Source organism: Mastigoproctus giganteus, chromosome 1 (assembly GCF_048544385.1).
Source record: "Mastigoproctus giganteus isolate SK-2022 chromosome 1, ASM4854438v1, whole genome shotgun sequence".
NCBI classification, from domain to species: domain Eukaryota; kingdom Metazoa; phylum Arthropoda; class Arachnida; order Uropygi; family Thelyphonidae; genus Mastigoproctus; species Mastigoproctus giganteus.
The window spans coordinates 251,896,702-251,920,732 of NC_143575.1; the positions used below are offsets into that span (position 1 = coordinate 251,896,702).

At 36.8% G+C, this 24,031-nt stretch overlaps 1 protein-coding gene across 5 annotated transcripts in view; it reads right to left on the reverse strand.

Annotated features, from left to right (window-relative positions):
- LOC150091757 (uncharacterized) overlaps window positions 1–24,031 on the reverse strand; it is a 144,778-nt gene that overhangs the window by 36,069 nt on the left and 84,678 nt on the right. For all 5 annotated transcript variants that reach the window (XM_090385585.1, XM_090385582.1, XM_090385581.1 and 2 more), the window contains one exon: window positions 13,786–13,863. In XM_090385585.1, coding sequence (XP_090241711.1) covers window positions 13,786–13,863 — 78 coding nt within the window. The remainder of the gene's footprint in view (window positions 1–13,785; window positions 13,864–24,031) is intronic.

Genomic DNA, 24,031 nt, shown 5'->3' on the forward strand with positions numbered 1-24,031 from the left:
TGCCTGCCCATTATGGAACGTGTGTTCGTGACCATTTGAACAGGCGTTTTGGGCGTCAATGGATTGGCCATGGTGGACCCGTTGCCTGGCCTCCACGCTAACCTGATTTATCAAGCCTTGATTTCTTTCTGTGGGGGGGCCCTCAAATCTATTGTGTATGAATCATATTTTAGCATTAAATCAGCTCACACACCAACCATAAGAATAAGTATTTACTGTAACTAAAATATTTACATATTAAAATAAAATAAAATAACTATTTACAAAAACTGCTATTATATTAAATTAAATTATATACATGTAAAAACATTAAAACTGTGATAAAATCCTTAAGATAAAATACACTAAAATAAACCGGATTAAAAGCGATAAAAACAATAAAAGTCTCTGGAGCTTTCGGAAGCATCGGCTTCCTTCCTCAGCAGTAACAAAACTTCCTGCAGCACGTCCATATATAACAGGCGCACGGTACCTATACACGTGGTGCAGTCGGCGCATGGTCTGAACTGGAAGCGGAAATAGCTCGGGAACGTGTTAAGCAGAACCGTTCATCCGTACTTAGGATGATAGTTTCAAACAGAGGATGCATACGCATACCTCTGTCCCTATTCATAATATTGTGGTCGGATGAACAGATTCGTAGGCTCTCGAGCCATTTACGGTTCCAGAACCCATGCGCTCGATCCACGATAACCGCATCCTCTGGGGAAATTTGATGCTGCTTCTCCCAAAAATGTTCGGCCACAGCAGACTTATTGTAATCAGCGGTTTTTATAGCATTTGATTTAATGCTAAAATATGAATTTTCCGAACCTCAGAGGCCTTTTTCAGGATATGTGTATGAATCGCCTGTGGAGACAGAAATGGATCTCGTGGCGAGACTCGTCTGCACTGCTGCTACTGTCAAAGAAACTCCAGGTGTGTTTGACTATGTCCGCCAATCCATGCTGCGTCGGTGTCACGTCTCGTGGTGGAACCTTCGCGTCTCATGGTGGAACCTTCGAGCACTAGTTGTAACATCATGAAATGCATCCATCTCGTACTCCATTGTTAATACTATGTCAAATAAATGTTTGCCACTAATTACTGTCTTGTGTCATTTCTGCTTCTTGTGCCTTTGCTACTACTTTCCTGTGACGTTTCCGGTTATGGGTTCCTATGCGATTCACATTCCTTTAGATGTTACCTACCTCCCCTAAACGTTTGTACCAATATTTTTGAGACACACTGTATAAATTTTGAATAGATATAATAAAAGTCATGAAAATACAGTGGGGGGGAAGGATCTCTGCAAAAAATCCCTAAAATTAAATCCAAGCAAATTAACAGCTGGTACATAATAAGCAAAACAGCCTATACATGGCTTAAGGAATTTTTTTGATTGTTTACCTGGAAGTGAAGAATGTATTAATTTATTACTAGTGATAAATCTAAATGCAGATGGTCACTTATGAAATTTTGGTATCATAAAAATGAAATGTAAGGAAATTTAACTTGATAAATTTTAATACTTATTTTTGCACAAGGATATATATATATATATATATATATATATATTTTTTTTTTTTTTTTTTTTAGTAATAATGTTTATGCTACAAGTAAAATCCTGTTACAAATTGCTCAGGGGTACCAAAATCATTTTGTTGTGCTGAAATTTTGTTCTAATGAATATCACTGAAAATTACTTTAAAAAAAATCATTATTTTTATAAATAAATTCTACTGCACTTTTCTAATATATATATATATATATATATATATATGTAGCAATTTTGTGTTTTATTTTACTTAATATCAACTTTAAAAATCAATAATAAATAAAATGACAAAACATGTACCATAAAAGTAAAAATATATATTTTCGGATAGTGTAGTTTTGAGAGCATATTTATGTTATAAGAAATATCAACCATTCAGAAATATGGTATAGTAGATACTATCTTGTTATTTGGCCATTTTACTTTTCACATACAGTAGAACCCAGATAAGTTTTCCAAGGGACCCAAGGTTTAGAACTTCTTACACGGGAAAATTTCTTAGAAGGGAAAAATGACCTAAGGGTATGAAATATTAACTACACAAATAAAAATGAAAAGATACCCATACATAAGTTAAAGACCATTTTTAAGTACTATTTCAGAATTTATAAATATTTCACCCTGCCTATGGGAAACATTTTTAAACCGAGGATTTCTAATTGCTTAACATTCTGTTCATTAAACTTCTTATCAAATACTCATTACCAAGTTGAAGGATGAGCTCCTTTGGAGTTCCAGCATACCTTAAAAGATCACAATTACAGTAATACAGAGCAACAATCCACTATATAATTCAGAACTGTTCAGAACCATCATAACTGCGTCCGCACAGGCGAGGTTAGCCTGCGCGGACGCAGCTCCTGGAAGCTCTTGAAACAGAGAAGTTTTCCTGATTTATTTTCTGATTTATTAGCTTAAATTGTCATATAAACTTATTTTCTAGAGTAGCTTTATATTCCTAGTTACGATACTTAGTTTAAAATTTAACTTAGACAGAGATTTCGTGGGTATTACTTAGTATCGGTAACGGTATCAAATCCACTTGCTACAAATTGAACGAGAGGTCTTTTTTTTTTTGTAACCAAATTTAGTCGATTTATTAACCAATTGTTATATCAAATTATCTTCTATAAGTAGATTATAGACCTAGTCAGGATCCATAGTTTATTCTAAATTGAGATAGCGAGATTTGGAAGCTAATCAATACTTACGAGTCCGTAGAAGTACCGTTCGAGAATTCCCGCCATTTTTACACGATAGCATAAGCTTAGTGTAGTATAGTGCATAATATAATATTGTCAATTAATCAGTAAATCTATTAATCTTGATAAACTTTATTGTCAATTAAATTGTATTTTTAACTCTCTATATATATAACGACTTAATCGTAACAAATAATTAATACATAACTATAGTGGTACATTTGATACGGAAGTTGTATAAAGGGAACTCGTAGAAAACACTAGATACCGAAAAAAAATATATAACATATTTTGGGATATATCTTAAGGATTTAATTTTTGTTTTGAAATTTTATTGAATTAAATCGGAATCATGACTCTGACCAGAGCAGCAGAGCAAAAGGCTAATGGGAGTGCTGTGGTTCAGGGGAGAACTGAGGGGGGCAGTTGCCCTCGGAATCACAGTCTTTTAAAATGCACTGTTTGCTTGATGTTTGCGGAGCAGTCGGGTACGGGACATGATACTGCCAAGGGGGATGTCTTTGTGTGTTCACGATGTAAGGAGTGCAAGGAAATCAGGCGACAACTCAGCGTTGTTATGGGCCTTTATGAGAGCTTGAAGGACAGGGTGGATGCCCTCGAAGGAAATAAATTGAGGGGCCCATCAAGCTCTCAGCTGCCCACATCAACGCCAGAGCTTGCACTTGGTCATCAGGCAACACAGAGGCAGCCCCCTAGGCAGAATGCGCTGGTCCCACAGGAACTAGTAGTTGTTGGTGACTCTATTGTCAGGGAAACGGGGAACATGCTTTGTAAAAAGGATAGGTGGAATAGGACCAGGGTATGTCTGCCAGGGGCAAAGGTTGATGACGTTGTAGAGCGGATATCATCTTTTAAGGGCACAAAGGGTGATATAGTTGTACACGTTGGCATTAATGATATTAAGAGTAGGAGACCGGCGGAATTACTTAGCAAGTACAGGTCACTGTTGAAAAAAAGCCGTGAATTAGGGTTGAATTTGAAAGTGTCTGCAATTCTGCCCAGACACGATAGGAGGGAGTATATGATGAGAGCCTTGTCGATCAATTTGGCCCTGGAGGGATTGTGCAAGGCTCAAGGGGTAGAATTTTTTTCAGCCTGGACTGTACTTGTTAACAGGAGAGATTGCTTCTACAGGGATGGGATACACTTAAATAGAAAGGGTGCAAGAATTTTTGCTGATGCTGTCGAGGCAGTGTTAGGTGGGTCGGAAAACTGCTAGTTGGGGGGGATACAAGGACTAATAGATTAACAGTAGCCACTGGCAGAGGTGGAAGTGATTCTTGCACTGCTTCTATTGAAATGAGCAGAAGCCTGAAAAACAAGATGCAGGATATTTCAGAGACTGCTGGGGGTCATTGCGGTACAAGTAAACACATGGGTTGTGTTAGGGTAGCTAAGAATAGAAACAGGTGCATGTATACCTGCGTGTACACCAATGCTAGGAGTTTGGTAAATAAATTTGATGAATTTGAGGTATTGCTCAAAACATCAAAGGCAGATATTGTTGGGATATCAGAGACGTGGTGTCACACAGATATAAGTAATGCGGAACTGGAATTTGGGGAATACAATGTGTATAGAAAGGATAGAGAGGACAGGAGGGGAGGAGGGGTTATGCTATTAGTTAAGAAACACATAAAGTCCAAGGAAGTGAAGCCAGTCAACATCGATGGACAGGGCAGTGTCGAGTCAGTTTGGTGTGACATATGCATAGGGAAATCAAAATTGAGAGTAGGAGTGTGCTATAGGCCTAATGACTCTGATGAGTATAATAAGATATTGTACAGGGAAATAGAGTGGGCCAGTAAATCAGAGTCTTATAATGGGGGATTTTAATTTCCCAGATATTGACTGGAATTTGTGGGTTGGTCACTCGCACATTAGCAAGGCTTTTGTGGATTTATTGGATGATTGTTTTCTACATCAGCACGTTCGTGAGGCAACAAGAGGGAGCAATACTCTTGATCTGATTATCAGTAGTGATTCTTCATGCATTAAGAATCTGCAGATAAATGAACCACTAGGTGGCAGTGATCACAGTGTGTTGAAGTGGGATTTACTCAAGGAGGTAACTACCATCAGAGGTAAAGGGAAGGGTTTTTGTTTTCGTAAAGGCGACTATGATGGTCTGAGACAGTATTTAAATTCTATACAGTGGGACCAACTGATGATGTTACCAACAGCAAACTCAAAATGGGAAGCATTCAAGGAACTAATCTTGGAGGCTACCAGGCTTTACATACCAACTAAGAAATATTGTTCAAGGTTTAGGCCTAAATGGGTGTCAGATGAACTAATGAGACATGTGGCAGAGAAGAAAAATGCATGGGATACATACAAATTAATAGGTGACATGGAAGCCTATGATAGATATAAGTTGGTCTGTAACCAAGTCACAAAGGAGATTAGGCAGGCAAAGGCAGACTACGAAAAATCCTTGGCAAAGGATGCAAAGAAAAACAGAAAAGAGTTCTTTACATATTTAAACTCAAGAAGGAAAGGGATGAATCAGATTGGTCCACTGGATATTGATGGTTCAACAGTTGAGGATCCTGCTCAGGTGGCTAACAATCTAAACGAGTATTTTGCATCTACATTCATGCATGAGGAGTTATTCAGGAAGGAGAATGACGTTTGTTTGTTTGTTTGTTTGTTATTTGGTTTTTAGGAGCATTAGCAACTAAGGCCATATTGCTCCGGGAGATGCGGTGGTCATTTCCTGACCTTTCCGCATCTTCCGTATTTGGTGGTGACGGGCTCGAACCCCGGTCTAATCAAGAAGCGTGTGCTACGCACCGCTGCTCCTTCCCACCTGGCTACGGAGGCGCCCGGAGAATGACGTAGGTAAAGTAAACATTGGCAGTGAGCTGGATGATTTTGTAATAACTGAGAGGAAAGTGGAGGAGAGATTGTTGAGGATAAACATAAAAAAGGCACCTGGGGTGGATGAGATCTATCCAGGAGGATAGATCTCATCAAAGGAGGCACAAAGGAAGTAAGCAAACCCTTAGCCATAATTATGAGAGCTTCTTTGGACTCAGGGGAGGTACCCATAGACTGGAGATGTGCAAATGTAACCCCAATTCACAAAGGAGGATCAAAGGCTGACACAAGTAATTATAGACCTGTTAGTTTAACTTCTGTTCCAGGTAAATTAATGGAGGCACTGGTTAAAGAAGCAGTGCAGGATCATCTAGACAAGAATTCAGTTATAGCTCAGACGCAGCATGGTTTTGCTAAGGGCAGGTCTTGCCTGACCAATTAGATTGGATACTATGATGTAGTCACAAAAGAACTGGATGCAGGGAATAACTTTGATATTATATATCTGGATCTTAGAAAGGCTTTTGATACTGTTGCACATGGAAGACTGCTGCACAAATTGGAGCAGTGTGTGCATTGGAGGCAAATTGCTGCTATGGATAAGGGGATGGTTGAGTGGCAGAAGACAGAGTGGTAATCAATGGACACTGCTCAACGTGGACTATTGTAATTAGTGGAGTTCCTCAGGGTTCAGTGTTGGGTCCGTTGTTGTTTTCGGTGTTTATGAATGATATTGATGATGGGATATCAAGTTTAATGTCCAAGTTTGCAGATGATACAAAGGTTGGCAGAGTTGATAAGGACACTACTGACGCTATGCTGCTGCAACAGGATCTGGAAAGGTTGAACAGATGGGCTGAGGTGGCAAATGAAGTTTAACATTGACAAATGTAAAGTACTACATATGAGAAACAGTAACCCCAGAGCAACGTATCAACTCTGCGGTACTACACTGACAGTGGTGGAGAATGAAAAGGACCTGGGGGTAATTGTGCAGGCAGATATGAAGTTCTCTGAGCAGTGCAGACGAGCTGCAAGAGTAGCTCATGGTGTCTTGTCAATGATATACAGGAATTTTTCTAGCAGGGATAAGGAGGTGATTATTCCCTTGTATAAGGCAATGGTTAGGCCACATCTTGAGTACTGTATACAGGTCTGGAGGCCTCATTTCAAGAAGGATGTAGAGCTGCTGGAACAGGTACAGAGAAGGGCAACAAGATTAGTGAATGGAACAAAGGGTTGCTCTTATGAAGAAAGGCTTAAGTTTTGCAAATTACAGAGTTTGGAGACTACGCACCGGCGAGGTGATCCGATAGAGGTGTATAAGGCTTTGAATGGTTTGAGCATGCTCAATGCCAATGGGATTCTTCATCTTGCTCAGAATAATCACCTCAGAGGGCATAAATTCAAATTGAGGAAGGACGGATGTTGGATAGATGTGCGGAAATTTGCCTTTGGCCAGTGGGTGGTTGGTTGGTGGAACCGACTTCCATCACTTGTTGTTGAAGTTGATAGCCTAAACAAATTTAAAGCTCAACCGGACAGGTATTTCGAACGAACGGAGGGGTGAAATGGGAGTGGTGTGTGTCTTTTTTTTTTTTTTTTTTTTTTTTGGCTGATGCTGAATAAGCTTGCTTTCTTGCATCATATGCCTCTACTAATGCTAATGCTAACTTAATGGAAAATGCATCACTGGGCTTCACATGGCAGACACTATCCAATTATGGATATCGATGAAAACAATTGCAATATGTCACTTCCATTATATCAAAATGTTTATACTAAAAAAGGTTTTAGCACTGAAAGCCTCAGACTACAGAAAATTCACTAATCAAACAAGTTAGTACCAAGCATCATTTTAGTTCGTAGTAAATCACCGAAGTAGGTGAAATGTCATCGTTTTTGTGATATCTCACATTGTGAATGGCTTCACAATGAGTTGCCCTGATATTGAACTACCTCGAATAGGTACCATTTCTCAGCAGATAAGTAACATTAATCTTCTCCACTGGCAAACCGTTGCTTATTGGAGGTAGTGAATACTCCATATATTCTTTATCACAAACTTTTTATGTGAGTAAACCTTTTACCGGGAAACTTCTTATGTGAGAAAATATTACATTACAATATATAGAGTTGAAATCAGGACTTAAGAAACCAAACCTAGTAGAGAGGAAAACTTCTTATGCAGGAATTTCTTATCCAGGTTCTAACGTATTAATAAGTCAATTTTGTGTTTTAATGTTTACACTTTTTTCCCTTCATTAACACAAAAATTCAACTTTAGCGCAACAAAAATGAGAGTACTGCAATGAGGGGGAAAAAAATCTTTTTTTTTTTTTTTGTACTGAATTTTTCATTTAAACTATTTTGTTAAAATGAGACTCACAAAACACTAATAATAAGGGAAGTTGGCTGGGGTCTAAAAATATTTTTGTTCTAGTGAAATTTTTGTTAAAATGCTATTCAATGTAACAAGATTTTACAGTACTAATGACTGAATGAATTATCTGTATCACTACATTCTAATTCCTTGGCTAATACACAAAATAAAATTTTTACAAATGATTCATTAACTTATGACAAAAATAACCTTTTGAAAGAAGTTTATCTTAATGTGTTTTAATGAGCTTTAGATGATAAAACAAAAGTTTCTGACCATACTATTTTGAATAAACTAAAAAATAATATTATATATATATATATAATTATAATATTATTTTTTATATATAAAATGCAAATGATCAAAATATCACTTTTCCCCCTAAAAAAGCTATATATAACGTCTAGATCTGTTGATCCTAGAGTAAATGTTGCTTTTCAGCAAGGCTGAAAAGAAACATTTACTCAAATACTCAGCAAGGTCACAAAGGAGGCTATATCCATAAAGACTGCTGATTTGAAAAAGAATTTCAGCAAAAATATTTTCATAAATGTTCACATTAATGAAACACTTATCTTCTGATTTTTAAACAAGGACATGAAAAGGTTGCTGGGAAATTTCATAAAGGGAAGTAATGATAATTTCAAACAACATTTTACACTTATGATTCATACACATTTCTGATTTTTAAACAAGGGTATAAGGAGAATATAGTTCCTATCTCCAAAGGCTGTTGGGTAAAAGTTAGGAAAGGGAAAGTAATGATAACACTGGTTGGTAAAAAAAAAATTTTTCACACCCTATTAAAATTCGGGGGTGATTCTCATAAATTTGACATTGCTGAATTCAAATATGGCAACCATATTGCTGTAACACCCACCAATTTTTAAAGAAGGGATTAAAGTCGAAAACCAAGTTTCTAGTAAAAAAGATTTCATACATTTTAAGAGAATGTTACATACAGTACTAAATGTTGACAATGGGTCTATTAATATTATTCTATTTATAAAAAAATGTTTATCTGATAACAAAACACTTATTTTATCATTTTTTGCCTTTTATAATTGTCCATTAGCATCTCGTGTATGATTTTTTTTTTTTTTTTTTTTTTTGGATAGTTGTTGGCGCATAGGCTTCTGTGGCCATAATGCACCTCCCAAGGTTTTTGCAGTACTTTGATCCAGGCCCGAGGCGGGAATCGAACCCGCGACCTTTGGGTTGCCAGGCAGGCACTTGACCCACCCGGCTAGCCCGGTCGGCTCTCGTGTATGAGATTCCAACAGTAGTCTGCCAACATATTTGGACTCATTTTCTCTAGTATCTTTTTTCCATTTGAGAAATATCTTGGTGAAACCTTTCATCATGTTCATCAGAGACCACTCCCAAGGTTTAAGAAAAAAAGTCTAAATGGGAATGTAGTAAATGAAGCTTTAATGACATGCAACTCTCTGTACACTAAAATTAGCTCATCCACAACTTCACTATAATTTTGTGATTTCTCATTGACTAAAAAGTTCCGGCAGATGTTTCTGAATGCCTTCTAGGCTCTTATCTCTGTAGAATTTAATTTTTTAGTGAATTCCTTATCTTGGAATAGAAGTTTGATTTGAGGACCCATAAAAATTCCTTCTTTTATCTTGGCTACACTGGTTCAAGGAAACTTTGCCTCAAACAGGAAAATTCTTTTTTTGTCCATCTCTTTCACAAATATTTTTTAATCAAACCTAGCTTGATGTGCAATGGAAGTAAATTGATTTTTGACTTATCAACCAAAGGAGGATATGCTACATTTTTCTGGCATGGTGTAGTTTCTTAACAGTTTAGCAATTTTTTTTTTTTTTTTTTACTGTAATGGCAATCCTTCACTCAGCTGTTCCACTCACATAAAAAATTATTTCTTGATAGCAAATACAAAGGGTACTAGGAAAGTTTTGCAATACAACTTTGTTTATTTAATTTTTTCAAAGTAATTTCCTCTACATTCAATACACCTCTCCATCCTCCGAAACCAATCTTTAAACCAGTTCTGCCAAGTTTCACTAGGGAGTAAAGCACACTCGTTGTCCCAAGCCCGTAGAAGGTCCTCATCACTGGAAAACCGCCTCCCTTTTAGCTTCATTTTCACATGCGGGAACAGTGCAAAGTCGCAGGGAGCAAGGTCTGGACTGTAGGGAGGGTGCTCGAGAAGTTTCAGTCCTGTCGTGGTCAAATATTCGGTGCAGGCTTTGGCGCGGTGAGCTGCAGCATTATCGTGATGGAGGTACCAGGTGTCCATTCTTGACTTTGGCCGCAGGTTCTTCATAGATCCAATGACTTTAGGCAGGCATTGTTCAGTATACCACTTAGCTGTGACTGTCTTCTGCGTGTCCAAAACGACACGTTCCACAATTCCACTCGATTTGAAAAATACAGCATCATTTTCTTCTTTACAGATCGGGATTTTCTGACAATTACGGGTGTGTCGTCATCATCAAAGACCCAAACTTTGTTTTGAGCCTTGGTCGGCAGATCGTAATAGTACAGCCAAGTCTCGTCACCTGTCACGATGTTGTTCACATACCGAGATTGTCCCTTATCAAACTTTTTTAACATCTCCCGGCACCAAGTCACACGTCGTGTCATCTGCTCTTCAGTCAGTTGATGCGGCACCCAGAGAGAACAAAGTTTCTTCACGTGCAAATGATCTTACAGAATCGAACGAATTGCTGGTGCATTTAGGCCCAAAGTATCCTCTATCTGTTGGTAGATCACTCGCCTGTTTTCGTCAAGCATTTTCCTCACAGCAGTAACGTTTTCCTCCGTAACTGACGTTCGTGGCCTTCCCGGCCTCTCAGAATCCTCCAGAGTGAAATTTCCCCTTTGGAATTCTCTATACCACCTGAATATCGTTGTACGATGTGGACAATCATCATCTAGTGCAAGAGTCATTTCTTCTAAGCACTGGTCTATGGTTAAACCACGCACGAAATTATACCGCAAAACTGTCCTTATCTCATTTCGTGACCACGATGCCATCGCAAGCACTTTACACTCTCACTACTAATGAATAACTGAGCCCATCGACTTGGCGCGGCGGCTACTATGCACGTATGAACATGTCTCAACATGCAGCAACAAGCAGCTTCCTGTGATTCATCGTTGCGTCATATTGCAAAACTTTCCTAGTACCCTTTGTATTTTGCAAAAGAACCTGTAGGTTCTTGTATGCTTCCTTCGTGTGAACTGCAGGGGCCAATGGTATAGATGGATACTTATTTCTACTATGGAGTAAAGCTACTTTCAAACTGACCTTGGATGAATCAATGAAATGCCTCCACTGCTCAGGGACGTGTTCCAGATGTAATTCTTTCATTAATTCCTGGATACTGTTACAATAAACCAAAGTACCATGCATGGAGTAATAGGTCGTTATGTTAGATTGCTTTTTCTTATAAAAAAGACACCGTGACACTCTTTTTAATTACTAGGAATCACTGTTGAGTCAGTGATTCCTAGAAATTGAGCCTTGGTTTTGGAGAGGTCTAAATCTCTGATCAAACTGTTCAATTCTGCCTGAGTAATCAGATGTGGCTTTGCAGTATCAAAGTCAAAAAGTCTGGATCTGTACTCATTCTGGATTCTGCATCTTCTAGAGACTCCTTTTTCCAATTCTGAATCAGAGAAAAGTCCATAACCTGCCTTAGAGCAGAAGGCATGTTGAGATACTCTACTTTATGCTTGGATTTAACAGAAAACCAGAAATATTGGTCATGCAAAAGTAATAATCATTTATGTGGTCTGAAAGGTTCCTGCCATATCACCGGAACAGCATTGATGTTACTTTTGCTTTTTATGCATTTTAGCCCATATTAACTGTTCTTTTATGGGCTAAGCCAACCTGTTAATGACAGTTATCATCCTGGAATGCAGGAGTATTGAAATCATGAGTGTCCCTCAAATATTTGGCAAAAGGCACAACCTGATCATCCAGGTAGATATTTCAAGTGGAGAACCCACTTCATAACAGTTATATCATCCCCAAAGCATCACTGACCTACCACCAGCTTGTATGATACCTTGCACACAGTCCAAATAAACTGCCTCATTGATTCTGCTGCAAACTCAGTGCCTGGCATCATTAGAGCACAGGTAAAATTTGGATTCGTCAGACATCGCAGATTTTCAATCATCAACAGTCCATTTTTTTAAGCATTTTATCCCATATTAGCTGTGGGCTAAGCAGCTTGTTAATGTCTTTGAGCATGAGTTAGGGTGGTATAAAATGAAAAAGACCTGGGAGTAATTGTGCAGTCAGATATGAAGTTTTCTGAGCAGTGCAGTACCAGAGTAGGTCATGGGATATTGTAAATGATATACAGGAATTTTGCTAGTAGGGAAAAGGAAGTGATCATCCCTTTGTATAAGGTAAGCATTGGTCAGGCCACGCCTTGAGTGCTGCGTACAGGTCTGGAGGCCTCATTTTAGGAAGGATGTAGAGTTGCTTAAGCGAGTACAGAGAAGGGCAACAAGATTGGAGAGGCGAAGGGGTGCTCTTACCAAGAAAGGCTTTAAGTTCTGAAAATTGCAGCATCTGGAGGCTAGGCACCTGTGACATGATCTGATTGAGGCGTATAAAGCCTTGAATGGGTTGAGCAGGCTCAATTTTGATGGGATTCTTCCTCTTGCTCAGATTACGAACCTGAGGGGGCATAAATACAAATTGAAGAAAGACAGTTGTAGAATAGATGTGCGGAATTTTGCCTTTAGCTTGTGGGTAGTTGATTGCTAGAACAAACTTCCATCTGTCGTTGTGGAAGCTGACAGCTTAAATAAATTCAAAGAGGAACGGGACAAACTTTTAGAGGGAATGGATGTGTGAAATTTTTTTTTTTTTTTTTTTTTTTGCTGATGCTACATAAGCTTGCTTTCTTGCATCACATGCCTCTATTATTACTACTACACTCTTACTTTATCTTGATCTCCAACCTTACATCCAAAATAGAGTTCATGGCTTTTCTCACAAGTTGTGACAGTGGCTTCCGCTGTGATTTTAATACCACTTCTCTGCAAATGTAGCAAAAGCTATCAGGTTTATTTATTTTGTCAAGAATGCAACATATTTAAATACATGCACATAAGAACACAATTAAGAAAATGTAGATTTCTATTTCTAATTTAAACAATGATTTACACTAATGCACACTACACTTGTTTACAAACACAAATTTAACGAAACACTTGTTCACTATTTCACTCTCTGAAACACATACACTTTTTAAAATAGGAAAATGCTTGCTTGGTGTGGAACCGACTTATATACATACTGGTAGAGAAGTTTCTGCAAGGTTCACAATGTTTCCAGAGAACTGTTTTGAAATTTCTCGACCAGTAGAACATCCCAACCTTTCTTCCGCAAGTAACAATATTCTAGAATGTTCTGAAACATTCTCGAATGTTGTAGAAAGCTCCTGAATGCTCTATAAATCTCCTGATTGTTCATGAAAAAAATAAACAGATAAAATATGGGTTTCGGTTATTAACCTATGCTATTTGAAAACTGAGGGTGATGAGAACTTTTTTTAAGCACATATCTAAGTTTTTGAACATGTTTCCTATGAGAATCTGTCGAATTATTTCAGGGAGGAAATTGATGCCGACCAGTATTATTTCATATGAAATGGCTCTTTTATTGAAGCACACAATTCATTTCATAATATAGATTTTTTTTAACATGGATTTTTTTCCCTTGGCAATTTTTTCTTGGAGAATTCCTCCCCAGATATTTTCTCTTATTAACCACAAAATACACAGTTAACATTTATAAATAATAAAATACATACTTGCATTTGGAGCTGTTGCTTCTGCTAAAGCTGCAAGTGTAGCCAGCACATTCGTACAGCTCTGATCAGAAGAGTCTCCTGGAAAGAAAGATAGAGAGGGGTGGAAAAAAAAGGGGGAATTATTGAAAAATAGAACTTTTTTATATATATACATACATAGCTAAAAAAATAATAATAATAAAAAATTAAATAATAATAATAACAATATGATTATTATTATTGTAAGCACCTCAGACAAAACTTTAGTCACCTCTGTCATTTTTTAATTAACGTGCAACACCTCCTCCTTTAGCTCGAATCACTTATGAATGCTCATTGCTAGGGATTCAACTAGGCCCCTTAAATAGCTTATATCAATATTATGCCATGAAAACAATTAAGCACATAATTAATTCATGTTTCATAGATACTATTGTTGTGTTTTCACTCTCCATTTAGCATTAGCATTAGTAGAGGCATTTGATGCAAGAAAGCAAGCTTATGCAGCATCAGCCAAAAAAAAAAAAAAAAACCCACTTCCACTTCACCCCTCTGTTCGTTCAAAATACCTGTCCAGCTGAGCCTTAAACTTATTTAGGCTATCAACCTCCACCACAAGGGATGGAAGTCTGTTCCACCAACCAACCACCCGCTGGCTAAAGGCAAATTTCCGCACGTCTATCCTACATCTGTCTTTCCTCAATTTGAATTTATGCCCTCTCAGGTGACTTTTCTGAGCTAGAGGAAGAATCCCATCAGCATTGAGCATGCTTAAACCATTCAAGGCTTTATACACCTCTATCAGATCACCTCGCTGGTGCCTAGTCTCCAGACACTGTAATTTGCAAAACTTAAGCCTTTCTTCGTAACAGCACCTCTTTGTTCCATTCTCTAATCTTGTTGCCCTTCTCTGTACTCGTTCCAGCACCTCTACATCTTTCTTGAAATGAGGCCTCCAGACCTGTATACAGTACTCTAGGTGTGGCCTGACCATTGCCTTATACAATGGAATAATCACCTCCTTATCCCTGCTGGAAAAATTCCTGTATATCATTGACAATACTCCATGAGCTACTCTTGCAGCCCGTCTGCACTGCTCAGAGAACTTCATATCTGCCTGCACAACCACCCCCAAGTCCCTTTCATTCTCTACCACTGTCAGTGTAGTACCACAGAGTTGATACGTTGCTCTGGGGTTGCTGTTTCCCATGTGTAGTACTTTACATTTGTCAATGTTAAACTTCATTTGCCACCTCTCAGCCCATCTGCTCAACCTTTCCAGATCCTGTTGCAGCAGCATAGTGTCAGTAGTGTCCTTGACAACCCTGCCAACCTTTGTATCGTCTGCAAACTTGGTCTGCAAATTTAAGATAGTCCTACACATTCTCTAAGGCCTCCGTAGCAGAGCAGCCAGGAGCGGGAGTGCAGTAGCACAGGCTCTTTGAGTAGATAGGGTTCAAGCCCCTGACTGCTAAATACGGTTGATCTGCCAACCCGCACTTGACCAGTGTGGCAGATTAAGGTTGATTTCCCTCAACGCTGAGGAGGCCCATCTTGCAGTGGATTGATAATGACTGCAGTTTTTATACATTTTCTACATCTGACAATTAGGCTGGCCAATTAAAATGCCTTTCCATTTCCTCATATCAGTTCAAAACAGTAGAGGACCCATAAACCAGACAGTTGTCATCCTGGAATGCAGGAGTATTGAAATCACGAGTGTCCCTCAAATGTTCAGCCAAAGGCACAACCTGATCATCCAGAACATTTGTATAGCCAGAGTGATTCATCTTGGTATTTCAAGTAGAGAACCAACTTCATAATAGTCATATCATCCCCAAAGCATCACTCACCTACCATTGGCTTGTACGATACCTTACACACAGTCCAAATGAAATGCCTCATTGGTTCTATTGTGAACTCTGTGCCTGGAATTATTAGAGCACAGGTAAAATTTGGATTCATCAGACATCACAGATTTTCAATCACTAACAGTCCACTTTTTATGCATTTTAGCCCAAATTAGCTGTGCTTTTTTATGTGCAGCTGTTAACACTAGTCTTTTTTAAGGAACCTTACACTAGATATGCATGTTATGCAATTCTCTATATAGTCTTTTGTTTATTAGATGCAATATTTATTGCTGATTATGATCACTTTCATAAGGATACTGGGCAAAAAAAAAAGTCCAATGTCCTTATGAAATAATATACAGCCACTCCCTGGCTTATGTAATACTCGACTTAGAAATTCGACTTTACGCAAGTTTTTGCTGGCCGGTGCAAACTTAAAAAAATCGTAGAAATGTATTTTGCATCACATAGGAATAAATGGAGCTATCGTGAAAATAATGTAATGTGAACCCAATAACACACTGTTTATTTTTTTTTTTGGTAATTCATTCCAAGACCTCGGAAGTTGAAATTTTTGCTATATAACTAAGATATTTATCTCTCTAAAAGGAAATTTTTACAATGGAAATTGCACTACACTTTCATTGTTATCATATGTTCCATTATAAGAACCAATTTTGAACGCCTTCGTGATATTTTTATAAAATACATTTCTGGAGGTTACAACCATAAAACAATAAAAACAATTTGCGCTTTCCGGTTTATTGGGCTTTTCTGTTAGCTTGATCTATTATAAACTGGTAGTAAACGCGATCTTATTGCATTTTGCAATAATACCAATAACTGGAATTCTGTGGGTTTTTATGTTATGGTATTATGGTGAAATGAGTTCCCCTTCACTGAAATCTTCAATCATATAAAAAACATAAATAAATTTTCAGAATCTTCTCTTCATTTCTATTTACTTATTACAATGGCAAAGGAAAAGGGGCCAACAGAAAGTGCAAGTGTTGGCAGTGCTAGGAAATGAAATAAAATTGATTTAGAAATGAAGATGATTAATTAAGAAGTACAAAGCAGGACAAGGTTTGTCATCTATTGCACGGAATTAGGTCTCACTGCTTCAACAGTGAATACTATTTTAAGGAACAGTGCATCTATAAAAGAAATGTTAAAGGATCAATGCATTTAAGATCAACAGTGATCACAAAACAGCATTTAGGTGCTATATCGAAGATGAAAAAGCTATTAATACTATTGATGTAAAATTAGATTCAGAAGAAAGTGCCCCTGAGTCCAATGGCCATTGAAGCAAAAGCAAGAAGTATTTATGAAGGTATTAATGATAAGTACAGCAAACCCAAAGCCAAGTTGGTGGCAAGAAACGGGTGGTTTAATAGGTTCAAGCATCGTGCCAGTTTCCAAAATATTAAAGTATGCGGTGAAGTTGCCAGTGACAATTCTGCAGCTGCAGAGAAATTTTGTGATGTGTTGGAAAAAATCCCTTCTAAATGTCCACAGCCCTCAACTTCTGCAGTGGTGTGTTTATAAGCTGGAGAGTTGATTCTGGCAACGACGCTCAAAAGGTAAAACTTGCTGATGTTATGCCTGTCTCCTCTCTCTTTTTGTAATTTTATAAATTTGAAATTTTTGTAATTTTTCCTGCGCATGAGATAAAAAAATTAAATAAATAATTCTATTTACATGTTCTTCAAACATTTCTTTTTTTGCTTCAATCAAAATTGCTGCATAAGCATTTAGGAAAATTCTGACTTACATAGAGTTCCACAGAACGCAACCCTTATGTAAGTCAGGGAGTGGCTGTATTTGTGTTAGAATTTATATTACGAAATAAATAATATCACTATCAACATTTTGAATACACTGCAAAATACGTGAACAAAATAAGAGCACCAAGTAAACAGGATGAATGAATATTATGGGATAAAGAAATTGTGATATGTTAATCTAATTTCATTCATTTTTACTTATATTTGTTTATTAAAGTTACAAGTTTCAACATATTAAGATTATAAAAATATTTATATGGTTTGACTTTACACAAATATAATAAAATGACAGAAATAATAAAACATTATAGAATATTCATCCTGTTATGTTTATTCATCCAATTTATTCATGTAGTTTGCAACATGTTCAAAATGCCCATAACAACATTAAAAAGCTATAAAATTTATATTCTAGAATGTTGTTGTTGTTATTTGGTTTTTAGGAGCATTAGCAACTAAGACCATATTGCTCCGGGAATATGTGGTGGTCATTCCCTGACCTTTCCGCATCCTCCGTATTTGGTGGTCACGGGCTCGAACCCCGGTCTGATCAAGAAGCGTGTGCTATGCACTGCTGCTCCTGCCCACAGAGGTGCCCAACTGCCACCTAGTGGTTTCTTTATATGCAAATTCTTAATGCACGGATAATCACTGCTGATAACCAGATCAAGAGTATTACTTACTCTCTCTCTCTCTCTCTTGAACATGTTGCGACAAAAAACAATCATTCAATAAACCACAAAAATCTTGCTAATGTACAAGTGACCAAACACAAGTTCTAGTTAATATCTATGAAGTTAAAATCCCCCATTATAAGACATTCTGATTTACTGGCCCACTCTATTTCTCTGTACAAGCTTGGTTGAAATGGGCCAAAGAGCATGTCAGCAGTCTTAACATAATATTAGTTTCTCAGATGAGTAGAAGTTTAATCTGTATCTCTTTCTTATATTAAAATTATGATTACCCACATGCGTAACTGCTACATTAATAATAATATTCCTTTATTTACAAATATTTGAATGCCTCCTTTATTTACAACTTTATAGTAGTGAAATTTCTTTATAGAAGTAAAAGGTGCAGTTTATTTTCAAAATTGCAAAAGAAAATAATAAAATATTGTTACCAGTGACGTGTCAGCATAAGCTCTGGTTGAATGTTTTTTTTTTTTTTTTTTTAGTGAAATATATTAATTTTTCTATTTTCATTTTGGCCTTCCCCGAAACTTTATGGGCCCAAGCAGAGCTACATCCTGCATTCTAAGATGACATGCCACTGATTATTTATTACTATTCCCCATTTTCCACTTCTTCATAAAATGGGAAATCAGTTCTTTTTTTTTCATGATGTCAATATTATAAAGACTTCGTGAGACCGGCACATTCTTGGATTTCAGTCGATACTAAAAGCACTACACACCCTCTGGATAGATTTAAATCTCTCGTGAGATTGTAGAGTGCATGTAAACAGCTGTAGTCCAGCTTTGTGAATTTCTGTCACAATAGTTAATTTATGCCAACTGTTTTTTGTAATTGGATATCCAGTTTTCCCTCTGACTGCTCACTGAAGATTATGGTAGATGGCTTCTCTGTCTTCTGACTTCTTCACTAATGCTAGTGTTCCCCGGGGTTCAGTTCTTTATCCCACTCTTTTCCTCTTTTATATTAATGACTTATTAATGATTGTAAATCCTATCCATAGTTTTACCTCAGAACTGACGGAGTAAAACTATGTTTTACCAACATAGTTTTACTCCGTCAGTTCTGAGGGAGACATCAAAATTATGAGTTATACGGCAATATGATATCTTATTTTATTTTAATTTAGTTACTTTCACTTTATTCTATTTTATCTCATTTCATATTCATTTCTTTTAGTTCTTTATATTTTGTTTTGTTACCTCATTTCTTTTAATTCTTGATTTTTATCTTATTAACTTCTTGTGTATACCATAGATTCAATAGTAACAGCCTTCTCCTATACACTTTCAATATATCACTATATATATATATCATCCCCTAAATCAGATACATTAGATTCAGGATCTGATGGCATATGTCCAAGAACAACTGGTGGAAGTGGTACCAGAAGTTCAGGTACTGGCTTACAGCTGAAGTAATATTGTTGGTTTACACCAGCAGTTCTCAAGTGGAGGTTTGAAAACCCCAGGGGTTCACAAAAATGTTCCAGGAGATTCACACTAAAAATTCTGTGATGTCATCTGTAGATTTACATAGGTATATTTTTGTAAACTACAAAATAGTTTAATATTAATTTATGCAGTTTGGTTCAAAATTTATATTTATTTGTGGCTTGGGTGCCACAAATAAATATAAACATGTGCCCTTAGATAGCAAGCATGCACGACAGGATAGTGTGTGTGTGTGGTGGGGGGGGAAGAAATGGGTACGAGCATGCCAATATGTATCACACTGTTTGGCTGTGGTAAAATGGTTATAAAAAATTATAACTAATAATAAACAAACAAAGGTAGAATAAAGTAAAATAAAATTAAATATATAAGTAAAGAATTGCCAACGAAAGAAACCACATCTCCAACAATTCTTATAATTAGCTTACTATCTTATATCGTGTTAAACAAATAAGTTTAACACGATATAAGATAGTAAAAAAATATAGTGAAAAAAAATTTTAGTATGTTTTCCATACTAAAATTTTTTTTTCATTCTCAAAGATCATTGTTATGTATAGGTACTTAATAATAATTTTATTTTATATTATTATGCAATATCTCTTATAAAAACATAGTACTGGAAATGTTTTATAATAAAAATTCAGAACTATTATATGAGTTCAGAGAATACAGGCTTAGTGGTTTGTGATAAAAATGTTATGTTGAAAGGGGTTCGTGAGTCAAAAAAGGGTTGGGAACTCCTGGTGTACAAATGCTCTGCTTGGTCTTCACATTATAACCTACTATATTTATGGGTCAAAAGTAGAAGTCATAATATGATTTGTAGGTTCCCTCCACACCACTGTAATGACTTTCTTTTAACAACATTTCCACAATTACAAGCCCTCCAACACATGCACTGCACACTTTATGGGGGGGGGGGGCAACTTTTATCTTGGTCTTACATGACAGACTTCAGTTTTACAAATTATGGCACTTAAACTAGGCACCTGCAAGAAGGGCTGACTGAAGTGTTCAAGGCCTTAAATGGATTGAGTAAACTAAATGCTTACTCCTCAGACAACACCCACACAAAGGAACAAAAATTTGAGTTGAAGGATGGCTGTAGGATAGATATGCAAAAATTTGTTTTTAGATAGAGTGATTGATCGTTGGAACAAACTTCAATTTGGTGTTGTGGAAGTGGGTAGTTTAAATAAATTTAAGAAACAATTAGACAAATTATTATAAGGATGGACAGATGAGGTGGTCAGTTTTTTTTTTTTTTTTTTTTTTTTGACTAATGCTTTATACGTTGGCTTCCTTGCATCATTTGCCACTATTAATACTAAAATTTGTTACTGTTACTAATAACTGTTACCTGCATCCAACTGTTTAATGAATATATCCTAGTAATCTACAAGAGTGGCCAGGTAGAGCCTTGCCTTAATGAACCCATGCCGGTTTCTATTTAAGATAATACCATTCTTGTCAAGATGATCCTGAATTGCATTCTTATCCACAGACTCCATGATCTTCCCTACCTGCATCCAATTGTTTAATGAATATATCCTAGTAAACTGCAAGTGACCAGTCCCCCAGGCAGAGCCTTGCCTTAATGATCCCATGCTGGTTGCTATTTAAGATACCATTCTTGTAGAGATGGTCCTGAATTGCATCCTTATCCCCAGACTCCATGATCTTCCCTATCATAGGAGTCAAATGTACTATCTTATAATTACCTACCTCCTCTCTAACATCATGTTTCCTGGATTGAGTAAACTGGTGAGAATGTTATTGAGTCCAATGATGCACTCAGTAACATTCTCACCAGTTTGATACATCCATGCGCAGTTTGTTTTTAATTCCAACTGAATATATATCATCTTTCCCTTGAGTTTTCCTCTCCTTCAATCTCAGCACCTTTTCTAACAAATGCTTCTCTGAGATCATGACTGCTGTAAAATAAGTGATAATTATATCACTCATTTTTCAGCAATTTTATTCCTTAACATTCTCCAGAGTTTTAAGCTTGCTTTCATCTGTAAATATCTATGAGAAGTATCTGTTCAACTCAAGTACTATTTCTACTGAGCTTTTTATATGGAATTGCTACTGCCACCAGTTATGGGATCAACTGGATTTATGCTCTTCTTTCTCATATTCGTGGTATGAGAACTCCTTATCCCCATTCTTAGCTCTCTCTCTGCTAGTGCTTTCACCCATCTTACCTCATCAGTGACTGTTACATATTGTCTTATAATGCTCATACAAATCGGAGTCATGTGATTGTCAGTAACTGGCTCATGTTTTTTTTTTTGCTTAATCAAACACCATACCTGTCATACATTTTGGCATCTTATGGTTTATGGAATTTGACTACTGGTATGAATACATTTATGGCTTCGAGGATAAATCTTTTGAACATTTCCCAAAGCATAATTTGTATCAGACTCCACACAGCAGTCACGTCAGCTAACAGAGCCCAAGATATATCTCATTCCACCATAGTTCCCTCCTCCCTCTTGAAATGGAATTGCTTGGCTTTACCTTTGACATATGATATAGACATAACCCGTTTTATAGTATTGTGGCCACTGCCTGTTACTGGTTTCCCCTGCCAAGTTTTTGATACAGTTGGGCTCCTTAATGAGGATCATATTTAATATATTACAGTCCCTTGTATAATCTCGCAGACATGCTAGGATAAGCAGCAATCATCCAGTTTGTTCAAAAACCCCTTACCATATACGTTTTTTCCAGTCCATATATTCCACTCTATAAGAGGTGGGTTGAAGTCAACTATAATGAGACACTCTTACTTGCTAGTCCATTCAAACCATCTACAGATTTTTGTCATACTTTTTATTGTTATAGGCATTTGGCCTATAATGTAACCCTACTAACATCTTCCCTTTACTGCATGTCATTTCACGCCACACTGAATCAAAATCTGCATTACCTTGATCTAACTCCGGGAAGAGTCTTGTCACCTTCAGGCAGGTTTTGATTAAAATCATCACTCCTCCCAATGCTCCATCCATCCATCTCTCTCTTTCTTTCTTTCTTTTCTTAACCCACAATATTCACTGAAATGAAATTCTTCAGGTGAGTATTAGTGGCACCATGAAATTGATATTTCAGGGTGCAACTAATTATAATAATAGTAGTAAGCTGAACTACATCACATTAGTTAACTTGACCAACAGTTCAAATTCAATGTTTACAATACCCCTGGTATTACTGTACAGACAAATTAAGTTTTGGACTGTACTGCTTTGACAACCCAATGCCCCCCTTATAGTTACTTATGTGTTTTTCCATGTGGTCTTCAGTTACTGATGGATTTTGCTTCTATTACACTTTTCCTTTTTCAGCATTTATGGTAATTAATGATTGTACACATGCACTCACAGAGAGGGTGAAAATGTGGCTTCAGATGCATTCATTTTATTTTTATATATGATGAAACCTGTTTAAGAAGTCCTTGACGGAATCAAATAATTGCAGACATCTTAAGCAGAAAAATGCCTTAAGAGTCAAAGTACTTCCAATCAAATTGAATTCTGAGGATCAGAATACAATTCTCATTGTAATAAATTGAGATTTTTTTAAATCGGTTTTGACACATTAGTCAAGTTGAACATTCATGCAGTTAATAGAGTTGCACAATCAGATAACACAAAGAGCTAACTGTAGAATTAGGTCAATCAGAAATACACAGAACTTAAAAAAATTCCTATGAATTTTGTAATCATTACACCAAATAGATTTAAAAATTCTAAATGGCTGCAAATGAGTGCAAGCAGATATGTGAGACAAATTTAAAAATTAGAGATTTAAAGAGATTAATAAAGTATAAACAAATAAATGACAGATATACATACACCCTTTTTCTAGTTTTAATTTTTTTATAGTGACCCCAAACATGAATGGTAATTAGGAACCAGCAGCACCTTAATATTACATATGGGCTGAATGTTGAAAAGGCAAAAGATAATTGTTGACACTGGATTGAATTTCTGCAGATTGTAATTTTAAAGGAATACGTATGAATGAAGGTTGTTCAAAGAATAGAAGTAGAAAAGATAAATGAGGAAAAGTTAGTTTGATGAGTTTGGAGATGAATTGTGAATAGACATTGGCTAGTTGAAATATACATTCAAACTGGTTTGGAAGAATGAAGTGGAATCACAAATTAACAATTCAGAACAGTAGCCATGGAAATATCTACAAAAAAAGGCAAGCAGCAGGAGCTGAACACCTGCATGATTAACCGAGAGGGGAGAGTTTATAAGACACAGCTCTAGTTAACCTGAGTGCCGCATTTTGAATAGAACCAACGAGTTTAATAGTTTTGGGAGTGCCACTCTACAATGTGGGAACAATATTCAATGATAGGGCACATCTGTGATTTGCAGTCAGTACCTATTTAGAAGGAAATAATACCAAGAGTAACATCAATCTTTCAATACCATAATCGGATTCCA